At 41.7% G+C, this 15,723-nt stretch overlaps 1 protein-coding gene across 6 annotated transcripts in view; it reads left to right on the top strand.

Moving 5' to 3' along the window:
* Nucleotides 1-15,723, top strand: part of DMXL1 (Dmx like 1) — a 151,841-nt gene that overhangs the window by 33,903 nt on the left and 102,215 nt on the right. For all 6 annotated transcript variants that reach the window (XM_062189275.1, XM_062189276.1, XM_062189279.1 and 3 more), the window contains 5 exons: nt 1,635-1,701; nt 4,125-4,303; nt 7,572-7,761; nt 9,213-9,381; nt 12,516-12,728. In XM_062189275.1, the coding sequence (XP_062045259.1) occupies nt 1,635-1,701; nt 4,125-4,303; nt 7,572-7,761; nt 9,213-9,381; nt 12,516-12,728 (818 nt within the window). The remainder of the gene's footprint in view (nt 1-1,634; nt 1,702-4,124; nt 4,304-7,571; nt 7,762-9,212; nt 9,382-12,515; nt 12,729-15,723) is intronic.

The raw sequence follows: 15,723 nt of genomic DNA, 5'->3' as shown, positions 1-15,723 counted from the left end.
TCTCCAGTATCTGCCACATTACCATCTCCCATCGTCTCTAGTATCTGCCACATAACCACCTCCCATCGTCTCTAGTATCTGCCACATTACCGTCTCCCATCGTCTCTAGTATCTGCCACATAACCACCTCCCATCGTCTCTAGTATCTGCCACATAACCACCTCCCATCGTCTCTAGTATCTGCCACATTACCGTCTCCCATCGTCTCTAGTATCTGCCACATAACCATCTCCCATCGTCTCTAGTATCTGCCACATAACCGTCTCCCATCGTCTCTAGTATCTGCCACATAACCGTCTCCCATCGTCTCTAGTATCTGCCACATAACCGTCTCCCATCGTCTCTAGTATCTGCCACATAACCGTCTCCCATCGTCTCTAGTATCTGCCACATAACCGTCTCCCATCGTCTCTAGTATCTGCCACATAACCATCTCCCTTTGTCTCCAGTATCTGCCACATTACCATCTCCCATCGTCTCTAGTATCTGCCACATAACCACCTCCCATCGTCTCTAGTATCTGCCACATTACCGTCTCCCATCGTCTCTAGTATCTGCCACATAACCACCTCCCATCGTCTCTAGTATCTGCCACATAACCGTCTCCCATCGTCTCTAGTATCTGCCACATAACCACCTCCCATCGTCTCTAGTATCTGCCACATTACCGTCTCCCATCGTCTCTAGTATCTGCCACATTACCGTCTCCCATCGTCTCTAGTATCTGCCACATAACCGTCTCCCATCGTCTCTAGTATCTGCCACATAACCGTCTCCCATCGTCTCTAGTATCTGCCACATAACCGTCTCCCATCGTCTCTAGTATCTGCCACATAACCGTCTCCCATCGTCTCTAGTATCTGCCACATAACCGTCTCCCATCGTCTCTAGTATCTGCCACATAACCGTCTCCCATCGTCTCTAGTATCTGCCACATAACCGTCTCCCATCGTCTCTAGTATCTGCCACATAACCACCTCCCATCGTCTCTAGTATCTGCCACATAACCGTCTCCCATCGTCTCTAGTATCTGCCACATAACCACCTCCCATCGTCTCTAGTATCTGCCACATAACTGTCTCCCATCGTCTCTAGTATCTGCCACATCACCATCTCCCTTTGTCTCTAGTATCTGCCACATAACCATCTCCCATTGTCTCTAAGTCTCTTTTGGAATACTTTCTCTCTTTAGGCTAGACCTCCGATTGATCCACATTCAAACTAGCAATACATTTTAACTAGCAAGGCCTGGTTATTTAGCATTAGCTGGATGGAGACTTTGTCAGTCCCTCTTTAAAGAATCTGGCTTCTGAGCGAGAGACTGGAGCAGTATTAGGAGGGACCTGGATCAGAAGTGGATCAGCTGGGACACGAACTGGCACACATATGGGATGCTGGTGTTGCAGCTGGCAGCGTTACCTGTTACACCACAACACCAACCTCAGGCTTAGATACTTTTATATTTAAAATTTATTTTAGTAACTTGTTCAACTTTTTGGTTCCACTTAAAAGTCAGCATGAAATTGTGTTATAGTAAAATTTTCTCTTATTTGAAGTAATCAGTATATAATTCTGAGTATTTTCCATTTATTTAATTTTCCTTACAATTTATTCCTTATCTATTTAATTTGCAGAACGGCTTCCCAAGTTCATTTAATGAAATTTTCACCAGATGGAGAATTTTTTGCCACTGCTGGGAAGGTAAAGTGTGAAACTATATAGTGTGTTTACAGTTGAATTTGAAACTTTAAAAACATTAACTGGCTTAATTCTTTCATTTGTCTTAAATATTTCTGTTAAGAATATTATATAGCAAAAAATTGGCTAAATATTAATAGTCTTTAAAAAGCACTGTGCTATAACTGAAGGATTGTGGACTTAGTGGTCGATCCGAATATAAATCTGTCTTTTATCAGTTCTAGTAGCTTAGGTGAGTTGGTTTATCTCTTCCTTATGTGTAAAAGGAGGATACTCCCACCTACCTCATAGGTCATAAATCTTGGATAAATTTAAACAGTTTATATAAAGTGACTTGCTCAATATGTTGCATATATTTAGAATGAGTAATAAACTGGAGTTTCTATTGTATTACCTCTTAGCTGACATGTGTATTAGGCTGCATTTAAAATGTAAAACATAGTAGGCTCTTAGAAGGAAGTTTCTTGAGTGTATGTGCATTGTTACTACCTGTTGATTTCAAAACAGTGTATTTTCTTGACCTTATTTTTAGCCATTAATTCACAGAATGGTTGGTGAACACTAACAATCTGAAATTACTGTCCTTGGAACTCAGAGCCTTCTGCATTCGCTCTCAGGGTGTAAGATGCTCTGATAGCACAGTGAGATTTCTTTTTTAGGAGAGAAGTGGAGCTGTTCCTTCTGGCTTACACAAATGCACGCTGAATGTGGTTTAAGAGTAGTCCGTGCTAGCTTCTAGCTTCTCCTGCTCTTTTCTAGTTTTCCAAGGTAGGAGGCACAAGTTTAATTTTGCAGGCAATATTGAAATAGTATCAGTGGCCAGTGCCGTGGCTCAACAGGCTAATCCTCTGCCTTGTGGCGCCGGCACACCGGGTTCTAGTCCCGGTCGGGCACCGGATTCTGTCCCAGTTGCCCCTCTTCCAGGCCAGCTCTCTGCTGTGGCCAGGGAGTGCAGTGGAGGATGGCCCAAGTGCTTAGGCCCTACACCCCATGGGAGACCAGGAGAAGCACCTGGCTCCTGCCTTCGGGTCAGCACGGTGGCCATTGGGGGGTGAACCAACATCAAAGGAAGACCTTTCTCTCTGTCTCTGTCTCTCTCACTGTCCACTCTGCCTGTCAAAAAAAAAAAAAAAAAAAAAAAAAAATCTTGTGATAGCTCTTGTAAAGAGTCCTTTTTTCCCCTCCCCAATTAGTAGCCTTTCTAAGTCTGTTGGTGGGGTTCCTTTCTTTGGCCTAAGGTAAAGGAATCCCTTAATTTCATCTGTTTCACTGAATGACTTAATTTCCCATCATGTATGGACACTAGCAAGTTTTTTGTTGTTGTTGTTGTTATTAGCAAAAGAGTTTTATTGAAAAGAGGAGAGAGATTAAAAGAAAGAGGAAAAGCTCCCAGGAAAGCTGCCAGAAGGGCCTCTTTCAGTAGGAAAAAGCCTTGGAAAGGAAGTGACCTGGGTATTTTATCGCCCATTGCAAAATTTGTACAATGTCGTTTAAGAAGAGTGTTTTTTGTAGGGTGAGCTCAGCCTTTGTTTTTAACTCCCATTCCTCCCATTTCGTTGTGACTTTTATAGGATAGAAAAAAAGTCCTGTCTCGGGCCTATCGTTGGGCAGAGCTGTTTGTCTTCACCACACTGAGCACAGACAGCTCCAGCCACTTAGCCTTCTGTGTGGCCTTAACAACACAGGCTGAGCAAGCATTTTTTTTTTAAACACAGAATACATAAAGATAACCTCAAAAAGCTCATGAAAGAGGGATTTAAAAGATAGTTTATTTGGTGCAATAAAATTTGAAATCCATGCAGTTTTTTCATAACATGCATTTTCCATAAATTCTTTCATGATCCATTACATTTATTTTTTTCCACCCAAGTAGATACTTTAAAATTACATTTTCTGCAGAATTTTAAAGTACCCTTGCACCAATTTACACGTTTGAGTTCTCAAAGCACTGTTAAAGAATGTGAATAAAAAACTGTTAGGGATTTCTTCTCAAGTCCTCTGTTCCCAGCCTTTCCTCCCATCTCTAGGTTGCTCCCATTGGGAAGAAAAATGTTTTGCTATTTGACTTAATCTTTAATTCCTTTCTTTAATTTTTTTTTTCATTTTATTTCAAAGGCAGAGAGATGGAGATAGTCTCAGAGAAATCTTCCACCCGCTTGTTCACTTCACAAATGCCCACAACAGCCAGGGCTGTTCCAGGCTGAAGCCAGGAGTGTAGAACTCAATCCTGGTCTCCCATGTGGGTAACAGATACCCAAGTACTTGAGTCATCACCTACTGTGTTCTAGATTGTACATTACCAGGAAGCTTGAATGGGAAGTGGAACCAGGACTCTAACCCAGGCATCCCAAGCACCATGTTCATCTCTGCAGCAAACACCCACCGTACCTTTAATTCTGACATGGATATTTTTCTTTTTTTCTTAGGATGATTGTCTTTTAAAGGTATGGTACAACGTGGAAACCTGGCGAACATCTGTTACCTCTCCAGACAGAAGTTCAGAAAAACAATCCCAAGGAGAAATCGACTTTTCTTTTGTGTATCTCGCACATCCTCGAGCTGTGAATGGGTTTTCCTGGCGTAAAACGAGCAAATACATGCCTCGGTCAGTGAAGGTCGTTTTATCTGTGTGCTTTTTGTTGTGTTTCTTAACTTTATTAAAGAAGATCTTATACTAGGGGCAGAAAAAAAAATACAGACAGAGACAGGTATTACCTTGCTAGGCTGAAGCTGGAAACCGGCACTGGAGCCAGATCTGCATAGGTGGCAGGGAGACAACTACCTGACCCATCGCAGCTGCCTCCCAGGTCTTCACTGGCTGCTCTGCTTACAATCTAGCTCCTTTTTTTTTTTTTTTTTTTTTTTTTTAAGATTTATTTATTGAAGGGCTGGTGCTTTAGCACAACGTGTTAACGTCCTGGCCTGAAGTGCTGGGAACTCATATGGGCGCCAGTTTGAGACCCTGTTGCTCCTCTTCTGATCCAGCTCTCTGCTATGGCTTGGGAAAGCAGTAGAAGATGGCCTAAGTCCTTGGGCCCCTGCACCCATGTGGGAGACCTGGAAGAAGCTCCTGGCTCCTGGCTTCAGATTGGTGCAGCTCTGGCCATTGCCACAATTGGGGAGTGAACCAGCAGACAGAAGACTTCTCTTTCTCTCTGCCTCTCCTCTCTCTGTGTAACTATGACTTCCAAATAAATAAATAAATCTTTTTAAAAAATAAGATTTATGGACCGGCGCCGCTGCTCAGTAGGCTAATCCTCTGCCTGCGGCACCAGCACCCCAGGTTCTAGTCCCAGTCGGGGCACCAGATTCTGTCCCAGTTGCTCCTCTTCCAGGCCAGCTCTCTGCTGTGGCCCGGGAGTGCAGTGGAGGATGGCCCAGGTCCTTGGGCCCTGCACCCCACATGGGAGACCAGGAGAAGCACCTGGCTCCTGGCTTCGGATTGGCGCGGTGTGCCAGCTGCAGCGGCCATTGAGGGGTGAACCAACGGTAAAGGAAGACCTTTCTCTCTGTCTCTCTCTCTCACTGTCCACTCTGGCTATCCAAAAAAAATAATAATAAGATTTATGTATTTATTTAAAAGGCAGAGCTATGCTGAGTCAGAGGCACAGAGAGCGAGAGAAAGGTCCTCCATCCACTGAGTCACTTCTCAAATGGCTGTAATGGCTGGAGCTGGGCCAGTCCAAAGCCAGAAGCCAGGAGCTTCTTGGCCTCGCACACGAGTGCAGGGGCCCAAGAACTTGGGCCATCTTCCACTGCTTTCCCAGGCCATAGCAGAGAGCTAGATCAGAAGTGGAACAGCTGGGACCCGAACTGGCGCACATGTGGGTTGCCAGTACTGTAGGTGGTGGCTTTACCTGCTATGCTCCAGCACCAGCCCCTATCTAGCTACCTCCTAATGTACCTGGAAAAGTAAAAGATGGCACAAGTCCTTGGGAACTTGCCACTCACATGGGAGACCTGGGTGGAGTTATTATGTCCTGGGTTCAGCCTGGCCCAGCCCAGTGGGGTTGAACAGTTGATGTATGTAAGATCCTCTCTCTGTCTCTTTCCCTCTCTGTGTCAGTCTCCTTTCAGATAAACTAAATAGATCTTAATTTTTTAAAAAAAGTATATAAAATAGTTACTAAACTTGTTAGTGACCAGGGTACAGTTGCCTTTACAGGAAGTAAAAATAAAGCATAATAAAAGTTTCAGAAATAAATCAGAAGATCTTACTAGAACATATATTTTTTCTTTTTTTAAAAAAAGTTTATTTATTTATTTGAAAGAGTTACACAGAGAGAGGAGAGATGGGGGGGTGGGGTCTTCTATCCGATGATTCACTCCCCAGTTGGCCCCAACGGCTGGAGCTGCGCTGATCCGAAGCCAGGAGCCAGGAGCTTCTTTGGGTCTCCAGGGGCCCAAAGACTTGGGCCATTTTCCACTGCTTTCCCAGGCCATAGCAGAGAGCTGGATCAGAAGAGGAGCAGCAGGGTCTCGAATTGGTGCCCATATGGGATGCCGGCACTTTAGGCCAGGGCGTTAACCCGCTGTACCACAGTGCTGGCCCAGTTTTTTTTTTTTTTTTTTTTTAAGATTTATTTATTTATCTGAAAGTCACAGTTATACACAGAGAGGAGGAGAGGCAGGGAGAAAGAGAGGTCTTTCATATGCTAGTTCACTCCCCAGTTGGCTGCAGTTGGTCATAATGGCCAGAGCTGGGTCGATCCGAAGCCAGAAGCCAGGAGCTTCTTCCAGGTCTCCCACATGGGTGCAGGGGTCCAAGGAATTGGGCCATCTTCTACCCTTTTCCCAGGCCATAGCAGAGAGCTGGATCAGAAGAGGAGCAGCTGCGACTAGAACCACCGCCCATATGGGATGCCGGTGCTTCAGACCAGGGTGTTAACCTGATACACCACAGCACTGGCCCCGAACATGTAGTTTTTTTTTGAAGATTTATTTATTTTACCTGAAAGAGTTACACAGAGAGAGGAAAGGCAGAGAGAGAGAGAGTTTTTCCATCCGATGGTTCACTCCCCAGATGGCTGCCACGGCCAGAGCTGTGCCAATCCGAAGCCAGGATCCAGGACTTCCTCCGCGTCTCCCACGTGGCTGCAGGGGCCCAAGGACTTGGGCCATCTTCTACTGCTTTCCCAGGCCAGAGCAGTGAGCTGGATTGGTAGAGGAGCAGCCAGGACTGGAACTGGCGCCCATATAGAATGCCAACGCTTCAGGTCAGGGCGTTTACCTTCTGCGCCACAGCGCCGTCCCCCGAACATGTAGTTTTAAAAACAGATTTATTTATTTGAAAAGCACCGTGACAGAGAAAGACAAAGACAGACACAGACACACACAGAGACACATAGTAAGATGTCTTGCATTGGTTCACTCCCCAAATGGCAACGACAGCCATGGCAAAGCCATGTGCTAGGAACTTCATCTAGGTCTCACATGTGGGTGACAGGAACCTAAATACTTGGGCCATCATTCTTTGTCTCCTAGGCACACTAGCAGGAAGCTGCGTTGGTAACTTGCAGTAGCCTCAACGTGAACCAGCCACTCCAGTATGAGGTGCAGGCATCCCAAATGGTGGCTTAACCTCCTATACCACAATACCTGCCCTGTGATGTAACTGTTATATTGCTTGTCAGCTGAGAGATTATGGCTTGATCTTCCTTCTTTATATGTTAAAATCTTAACTAAAAAAGTCTAAGTTCTGGGCAGGAACGAAATAGATTGGCATGCTTTTGCTGTGATGTGGTCTGTGTATATTAATATGTTTTACATTGGTAACTTAATGTGTGCATTTGAATCATTATAGCAACATTATAAAATATCTGTGATACTGTATGAAGTTTGTATTTTTATTTATAATATCTTTTTATTCTTAGGGCTTCGGTATGTAATGTACTGTTGACCTGCTGCAAAGATAATGTGTGTCGTCTCTGGGTGGAGACATTTTTACCAAATGATTGTTTGCTGTATGGAGGTGACTGCAGTCATTGGACTGAGCCAGTTAATTTAATAAATAACTTCAAGAGGAATGCTTCTAATAAAGAGCGAGTTCAAAATGCTTTAGAAGTAAGTGCTTTTTTAAGATGTAATATGCTGTAAGTTCTAAAACTTGGTTATATGTTGCCTTTTTTGGTAACATTAATAGTATTATTAAAAAATCTATCAAGAAGACAGTTCACAGAAATTATTTTAGTTTTATTTGGTTTAAAAATTACATAAAGATTTTGGAGCATAAAACTGCCTATAATTTTGAAGATAATCTTAAGTTAACTGATTATAAGAAAAGGATAATTACAGTTGATTTAGATGAAGAAAAATAAAATCTTAGAATGCAAAGACTGTAATAATTTTTTTGTCTTCCATGGAACTTGGAATAGAGTAGTTTGTCATATTCTGTTATAACATTTGTTATCTTTAGAATCCCCCTCAACTTGAAGTCTTTGTTTTACTAATTAGTGTTGAAAAGCAACATCATTTTTTTTTAGATTAAAAAAGTTTTTGATTTGTTTGAAAGGCAGAATTAGAGGGAGAGAGAGAGAGATTTCATCTCTTGGTTCACTACCAATTAGCTGCAATGGCTGGGGCTAGGCCAGTTCGAAACTAGGAGCCCAGAGCTCCTGCTGGGTCTCCCATGTCATTGACCGAGGCTCAAGTACTTGGGGCATCCCAGGCACATTAGCAGGAAGGTGGATCAGAAATGGAGCAGCTGGGACTTGAACCAGTGCTCTGATGTAGGATGCTGGTATTGCAAGCAACAGCTTAACCTGCTGTACCCCAACACTGGCCCTGGAAAAGTTTTTTTGATGTTTGGGCTAACTCAAAACACAATAGTAGTACAGATTTTTCTTATTATTTTCTTAATACTGAGAACAGGAGATGATTTAAAACTGACTTATCTTTGAATGCATTGTATGATTATGGGGAAACTTAAAAACTGAGTAATGTTCTGTACTTAAATACTTAGTGCAAGGCTACTCAACAATGAATAGAATGCTTATATTTAAAAATAGCTGAAAGAAGTCCTTGACTATGGGAACCTGAAGCCTTGTTTTACTTATAGCTCTGTTTCTTATTAGCTAGGTGACCTTGGATTCTGTATAAGCTGTTATGTGGTATGAAAGATGAGAATAATAGGACTTATGCTTTCTGCCTCATGAAATCAAATGAAATGATCTATGTTAAAATTCGTTGTAGATTACGGAATGTCCTGATGCATGATAGGATTCAGTTTTTCATGGTCACAGGGACATCCTTGTTCACAGAAGCATTATTGGAAAAACCTTTTTTAGTTTTAAAGACAACAGACCAATCAAAGTGGCAAATTATTATGTTAAAGTAGAGAGAGAGCCTAGTGCTTACTCATGATTCAGATTTCTATACAAAAAATATTGAAAGGTATTTTTAAATATAATTATATGAAATAGGATCTGTGTAACTCCTAACAATTATATGTAGCCTACACACATACAACTTTTAACCATGGAGGCTGTAGTTTTACTTTGTTTCTGTTCACACAGGTAAATCTGAGACATTTTCGTAGAGGTCATAGGAAATCACTTGCACTGGTAGCCAATACCGGGTATCTGCCCCATCAGCAGGATCCACATCTTGTCCACAGGAACACTGCACTGCATGCCAATGCACTTTGCCACTTTCATATTGCAGCCAGCATCAATCCAGCCACAGGTAACAAAACACTGTTCAAAACGTGTCTTAAATTGAGTAGGTAGGTTTTAATTATTTATTTAATTTTTAAAGATTTATTTATTTATTTCAAAGGCAGAGTTACAGAGAGGCAGAGGCAGAGAGAAAGGGAGAGAGGACTTCCATCACTGGTTCACTCTCCAGATGGCCTTAATGGCCAGAGCTGCACAGATCCAATGCTAGGAGCAAGGAGCTTCTTCCTAGCCTCTTACACGGGTGCAGGGGCCCAAGGACTTGGGCCATCCTCCACTGCCTTCCCGGACCATAGAAGAGAGCTGGCCTGGAAGAGGGGCAACGGGGATAGAATCCAGCGCCCCAACCGGGACTAGAACCCGGTGTGCCAGCGCCGCAAGGCAGAGGATTAGCCTGTTGAGCCATGGCTCTGGCCTGGAATATTCTTAAGTTTAAATTAAGCATAACCTATTTCTGTGGAGCATACTGGGTTTGCAGCAATACATTCTTCAAAGAATGGTCCATGAGCTACTTGAATAGTTTTATTCATCCAAGAGAGAAGTGCTGTGATAAGTTGAAGTATAGAGACTTGTGGTAGGAATAAAAATGTTTCTTGACCTTCTTAGCTTACATTTGGTTGACAACAGTCTTAAATTTAAAGCAAAATGAAACTAGAATGTTATAGACCATCACCTTTATCAAAAACTTAAATCAAGTGTGGTTATAATGCCCAGAGTTAACTCTAAGGTCAGTGGAATAATTTATGTTATGAGAATAAAGAAGGGTTGTATTTATACTTTAATATAAAAGCTAAGGAGTTACTGAAAAATGAACCCTGAGTTCCAAGGTGCCTTCTCCTTTACTAGTTTCTAATAAGGAGAATTCTAAAATCTTTCTTTAGATGGCAGGTCTCTAAGGAAAATGTAGTGCTGATCAAAATAAAATATTATTAGAAGTTAAATTGGACTTTATGGAGAATCTTTTTTTTTTTTTTTTTTTTTTTTTGACAGGGAGAGTGGATAGTGAGAGAGAGAGAGACAGAGAGAAAGGTCTTCCTTTTTGCCGTTGGTTCACTCTCCAATGGCCGCTGCGGCTGGCGCATCTCGCTGATCTGAAGCCAGGAGCCAGATGCTTCTCCTGGTCTCCCATGCGGGTGCAGGGCCCAAGGACTTGGGCCATCCTCCACTGCCTTCCCGGGCCATAGCAGAGAGCTGGCCTGGAAGAGGGGCAACCGGGATAGAATCCGGCGCCCCGACCGGGACTAGAACCTGGTGTGCCGGCGCCGCAAGGTGGAGGATTAGCCTGTTAAGCCACGGCGCCGGCCTGGAGAATCCTCTTTGTTAAAACTAGTCTTGGGATGACCTTTGACTGAGTGCCTCGTCTGTCCTGATTGGGAACGAGGGTGATGGTGTGAGCTGCAGACACAGTAGTGATCAGATTGGGTGTGGTCCTCCTGTTAGGAAGTCTATAATCAGGCAGGAGGCATAGTATAATTATTAGTAGTAGTATAATTATTAATATTTATTTAAGGAATGTATAGTGAAAGACTGAAGCTCTTGAATTGTATATATCTGTCAACTTTGAGAACATGCCTCCAATGGAGGCAATGGGAGAAAGTTTATCCTTTCCTTGAGCGTTCGTCTCCTTTAATATTCTTTATATTGGTATCTGATAATAGATAAATTATAGGAGTAGATAATTCAGAATCATTATCTTTCCTTTAAATAATTAGGTTTATTTTAGAGAAAATTATTTACATTTCCTGAATTCATTCCAGCCTTTACAGTTCTGCAGATATCAGCATGATCCAGATTTGACTTAATATAGAATTAATGTTTTTCTTTAGTTTCATTATTAGGGATTGTAATTTGCTACAAGTGACAGGATTTATACTTCTGTATCCTTAATGTAGCAATTATATCTAAAGTAATACCGAGGGACACGTTTTTTATTTTTATTTTTTAGCCAGCATGGTCTGTCTTGAATGCTTTCCTTGAACATGAGAAGGGAGCTCCAATCTTAATGCTATTAAATAATCAATGTCATTTTTAAATTAGGTGGTTAGGTCATTTTAAAGGAGTTAGGGTACATATGCCACTGTCAGCTAAAAAAATTAAATTGTTGCTATTCAAATACATCTATCATTAATTCCTTTGGTGTAAACTTTTCTGTGTAGATCAGGATAAAATATGCTTGTTACCAAGATTTCTGATAAATTAAGACATACCCATTAACGGCCCTGCAAATTATGGAAGTATTTGTTCATGAAAATATTTTTTAATGATGAAAACCAATGTGAATGGCTAACGCAGTAATGCTATATGGCCTGGAGTATATAATTTTATCTCCTTTGTAATAGACCTGTTAAAGTAGGCTTTTAAATATGTTAGCATTCATAATAATAGTGGCAAGGCAAGAGTTTGGTCTAGTAGTTAAGATGCTGGTTACAGTGCCTGTGTTACATATCACAGTGCATGGACTTGACAGTTGGCTCCCACTCCTGACTCCAGCTTGTTGCTAATGCAGATGCTAAGAAGCAGTAGTGATGCTGAAGTGACTGGGTTCCTGCCACCTGTGTGGGAGACTTGGATTGAGTTTGGCCTGGGGTCGTTGTGGACATCTGGGAAGTGAACCAGTGGAAAGAAGCTCTCTTTCTCAGTCTCACTCTCTCTCTCACATAAATAATTTTTAAAAATTTTAAAATAGTGGCAAACATTATATTAGAAGTTTATTTATTGGTTTAAACAGTTTAAAGATAAATGTAATTTCTTTATAAATTTATGCAAACCTATAGAATGTACAACACCAGGAATGAACTGTCAACAATGGACTCTGAGTGATAGAGCTGTGTCATTGTAGAGTATTCAACTACGACTGTGGTACAACCGGTGGCAGACACTGATAATGTGGGAGAGACTGCGCATGTAGGGATGGAGGACATACAGTTGTCTCTGTACATTTTTGTGAATATTTCTGTGTACCTCAAACTATTCTAGAAATAGTCGTTTTCAAAAAAAACCTCAAAATAGAATAAAGTTAAATAGTGAAAGACTTTGTCAGCCAAAAAAAAGGTAAATAACAGTAAGTAATCAAAATATGAGACAAGCGTGTTTTGATGTTAGAATGGTAAAACTTTTAATTTTGTGATTTTTTTTCCTTTATAGACATTCCACTTCTCCCATCTATTACATCTCTGAGTTTAAGTGAAAATGAAGAGAAGAGGGGACCGTTTGTGGTACACTGGCTAAACAATAAAGAGCTGCATTTTACTTTGTCCATGGAAGTGTTTTTACAGCAACTTAGAAAAAGTTGTGAACAGCCGTCTTCTGAGGCCAGTGGAGAGGACTGTAATCAGACAGATGGAAAGTCTGATGAAGGTAATGCTTTAAGAATAATAAAGAATTGTAAATTTTGTTCAAAACAATGAAAGGTTTTGCATTAGGGTAAAACTGATGCTGTCAGAAACTCCCAAATTACAGTGCCTAATACAGATATGGACTAACTCATGTAACAGCCTGTACATGGCCTGTTGTGGGAGGTTTTCTTCCACATGGTGATATTAGGACTTGAGGTTCTCCATTTGTGAGATTTTGTTGGTTCCTAGGAAGACATTGGAAGGTCCATCTGTGGGTTAGCAGCACTGCAATATCCGTGAGCTTGTTAGCATTGCCTGATCTCGGGCTTCACACACTACAAAACTGGAATCTGCAGATGAATAAAATCTTCAGGTGAGTTTTACATACGTTGAAGTCTGAGAAGTTTTGTACCTAGAGCCTTAAATTCCTCTACTGTTGTTCCAGTAGGGAGAGAGGCAGAAGCTGCTTAGACCAAGAATCAACACACATGACCTTTCCCTTCATTCCATCTGCAAAACTGGCCACAGAACTCCATACGATCCTGAATTGGGAAGCCATGTGCTCTGAAACTAGCAGGCACCTGGTTATGTCTGCTAGATCCTGTAGTTCATAAATGCTCTGTTTTTTAAAATTTTGTTTTAATTATAAGATTTTTTTTTCTAATTTTTTTTTTTTATTTTTTTTTTTGACAGGCAGAGTGGACAGTGAGAGAGAGAGACAGAGAGAAAGGTCTTCCTTTGCCGTTGGTTCACCCTCCAGTGGCCACCGCGGTAGGCGCGCTGCTGCCGGCGCAGCGCGCTGATCCAATGGCAGGAGCCAGGTGCTTCTCCTGGTCTCCCATGGGGTGCAGTGCCCAAGCACTTGGGCCATCCTCCACTGCACTCCCTGGCCACAGCAGAGAGCTGGCCTGGAAGAGGGGCAACCAGGACAGGATCGGTGCCCCACCCGGGACTAGAACCCAGTGTGCCGGCGCCGTAAGGCAGAGGATTAGCCTTTTGAGCCACGGCGCCAGCTAATTATAAGATTTTTACGTGATCAAATAGTACATAGTACAGACAAGTTTAAAAGTTTCTACATGGTGAAGTTTGAAGAGTTTCCTTCCAGATTGATTCTTTTCTATGGTCACACAGGAGTATTCAAAGAGTCCATGGAAAAAGCGTGTTTTGAAAAAAACTGTGCTTGAGGATTTCAGATCTTTTGCACCAAAGTAAACTTATCTTTTAATTTCTTTTTTTACGAACTTCATGCATTACCCACATATGTATAAAGTTTTTTTAAGTTATATTATGTGTGTTCATTTTTATACAAAAATAGATGTTATAATATGGGTGTTCATTTTTGTACAAAAATAAATGTTATATAACTTTCTTTTTTAAGATTTATTTGTTTGAAAGGCAGAGTTACAGAGAGGCCGAGTGAGAGAGAGAGAGAGAGAAAAGTCTTCCATCCACTGGCTCACTCCCCAGATGGTCACAATGGCTGGAGCTGTGCCAATCTGAAGCTAGGAACCAGGAGCCTCCTCTGGGTCTCCCACATGGGTGCAGGGGTCCAAGGAGTTGGGCCATCTTCTACTGCTTTCCCATGCCACAGCAGAGAGGTGGATCGGAAGAGGAGCAGCTGGGACTTGAACTGATGCCCATATGGGATTCCGGCACTGCAGGCAGTGGCTTTACCTGCTACACCACAGTGCCGCCCCCACAACTTTATTTTAAACATTTTATCTTTAAACTTTTGTTTATTCATTTATTTGAAAGGTAGAGAATTAGAGAGATCTTTATCTTCAAGTTCACTCCCTAAATGCCTGCAGCATCTGGGGCTGTACAAAACTGAAGCCAGTAGCTAGGAACTCAATCCAGGTCTCCCATGTGGGCAGCAGGGCCATCATCTCCTGCCTCCCGGGCATATTAGCAGGAAGAAGAATTGGACGTGGAGGTAGGGCTTGATTCCAGGCACTGTAATATGGGATGCAGGCATTCCAAGCAGTGGCTTTACCTGCTGTGCTACAGTACTCACCCTGCAACTTGTTTTCATTCAGTAATGAACATTTTACCATCTCACTTATTTTTAGTATTCGATATCTAAGAGAAAACTTTAAGAACTCCTCTAATGATAGATATTTAAGTTGATTGAAATTGTTTTTCACTAGTAATGGTATAATCATATGTCTTCTCTTCTTTGTATCATTTTTTTCTATGACATAGATTTCTAGATGTATAATTACCAGGGAGTATACAAATTTTAAGTATCAGTAACTTCTGATAAATTGCCCTCCAAAAATGTTTTCCCAGTTCATACTCATACTTCCACATCTTTGCCAATACTGGATCCTTTTATAATTACATTATTTTTTTTTTGTCAGTTGATGAGGGAAAAAAGGCATCTGTTTTATTTTGCATTTTGTTTTATAAATTGGACAGAATGAGTATCTTTTTTATTTTAAACCTTTTTTGACTTTCTGTTTTGTGCACTTTGCCTAATTTTCTGTTATTTTTTGTTTAGTATTTATTAGTGTGTCTGGTCTTTGTTTTAATCCATTAACTAGTCAAAAAAATAGTCATGCTTTATTTTTTAAAGATTTATTTGTATTTATTTGAAAGGCAGAATCACAGAGTGAGGAATAGACAGGGATCTTCCATCCTTTGATTCACTCCCCAAGTGGCCGCCATGGCCAGATCTAGGCCAGGCCAAATCCAGAAGCCTGGAAATTTATCTGGATCTCCCATGTGGGCAGCAGGGGTCCAATCATTTGACCCATCTGCTGCTGGTCTCCAGGGGGCATTAGCAGGTAGCTAGATGGGAAGTGGAGCAGCTGGGGCAGAAACTGATGCCCAGATGGGATCCTAGTGTTGCTGGCGGTGGCTTAACCTGCTGTACCACAGTGCAGACCCCTCATACTTTCTTTGAAGAAAGTCTCTGTATTCCTAACCAGGAGTTGGGAGAGGAAGTGGGGACTGGAATTTTTGAAAGAGGTGGAAATATACTTATTTATCTGTATCAATAAATTTATATTCAGATT

This window comes from Lepus europaeus, chromosome 4 (assembly GCF_033115175.1).
Source record: "Lepus europaeus isolate LE1 chromosome 4, mLepTim1.pri, whole genome shotgun sequence".
Taxonomy (NCBI): domain Eukaryota; kingdom Metazoa; phylum Chordata; class Mammalia; order Lagomorpha; family Leporidae; genus Lepus; species Lepus europaeus.
This window is presented reverse-complemented; position numbering and strand designations above follow the sequence as displayed.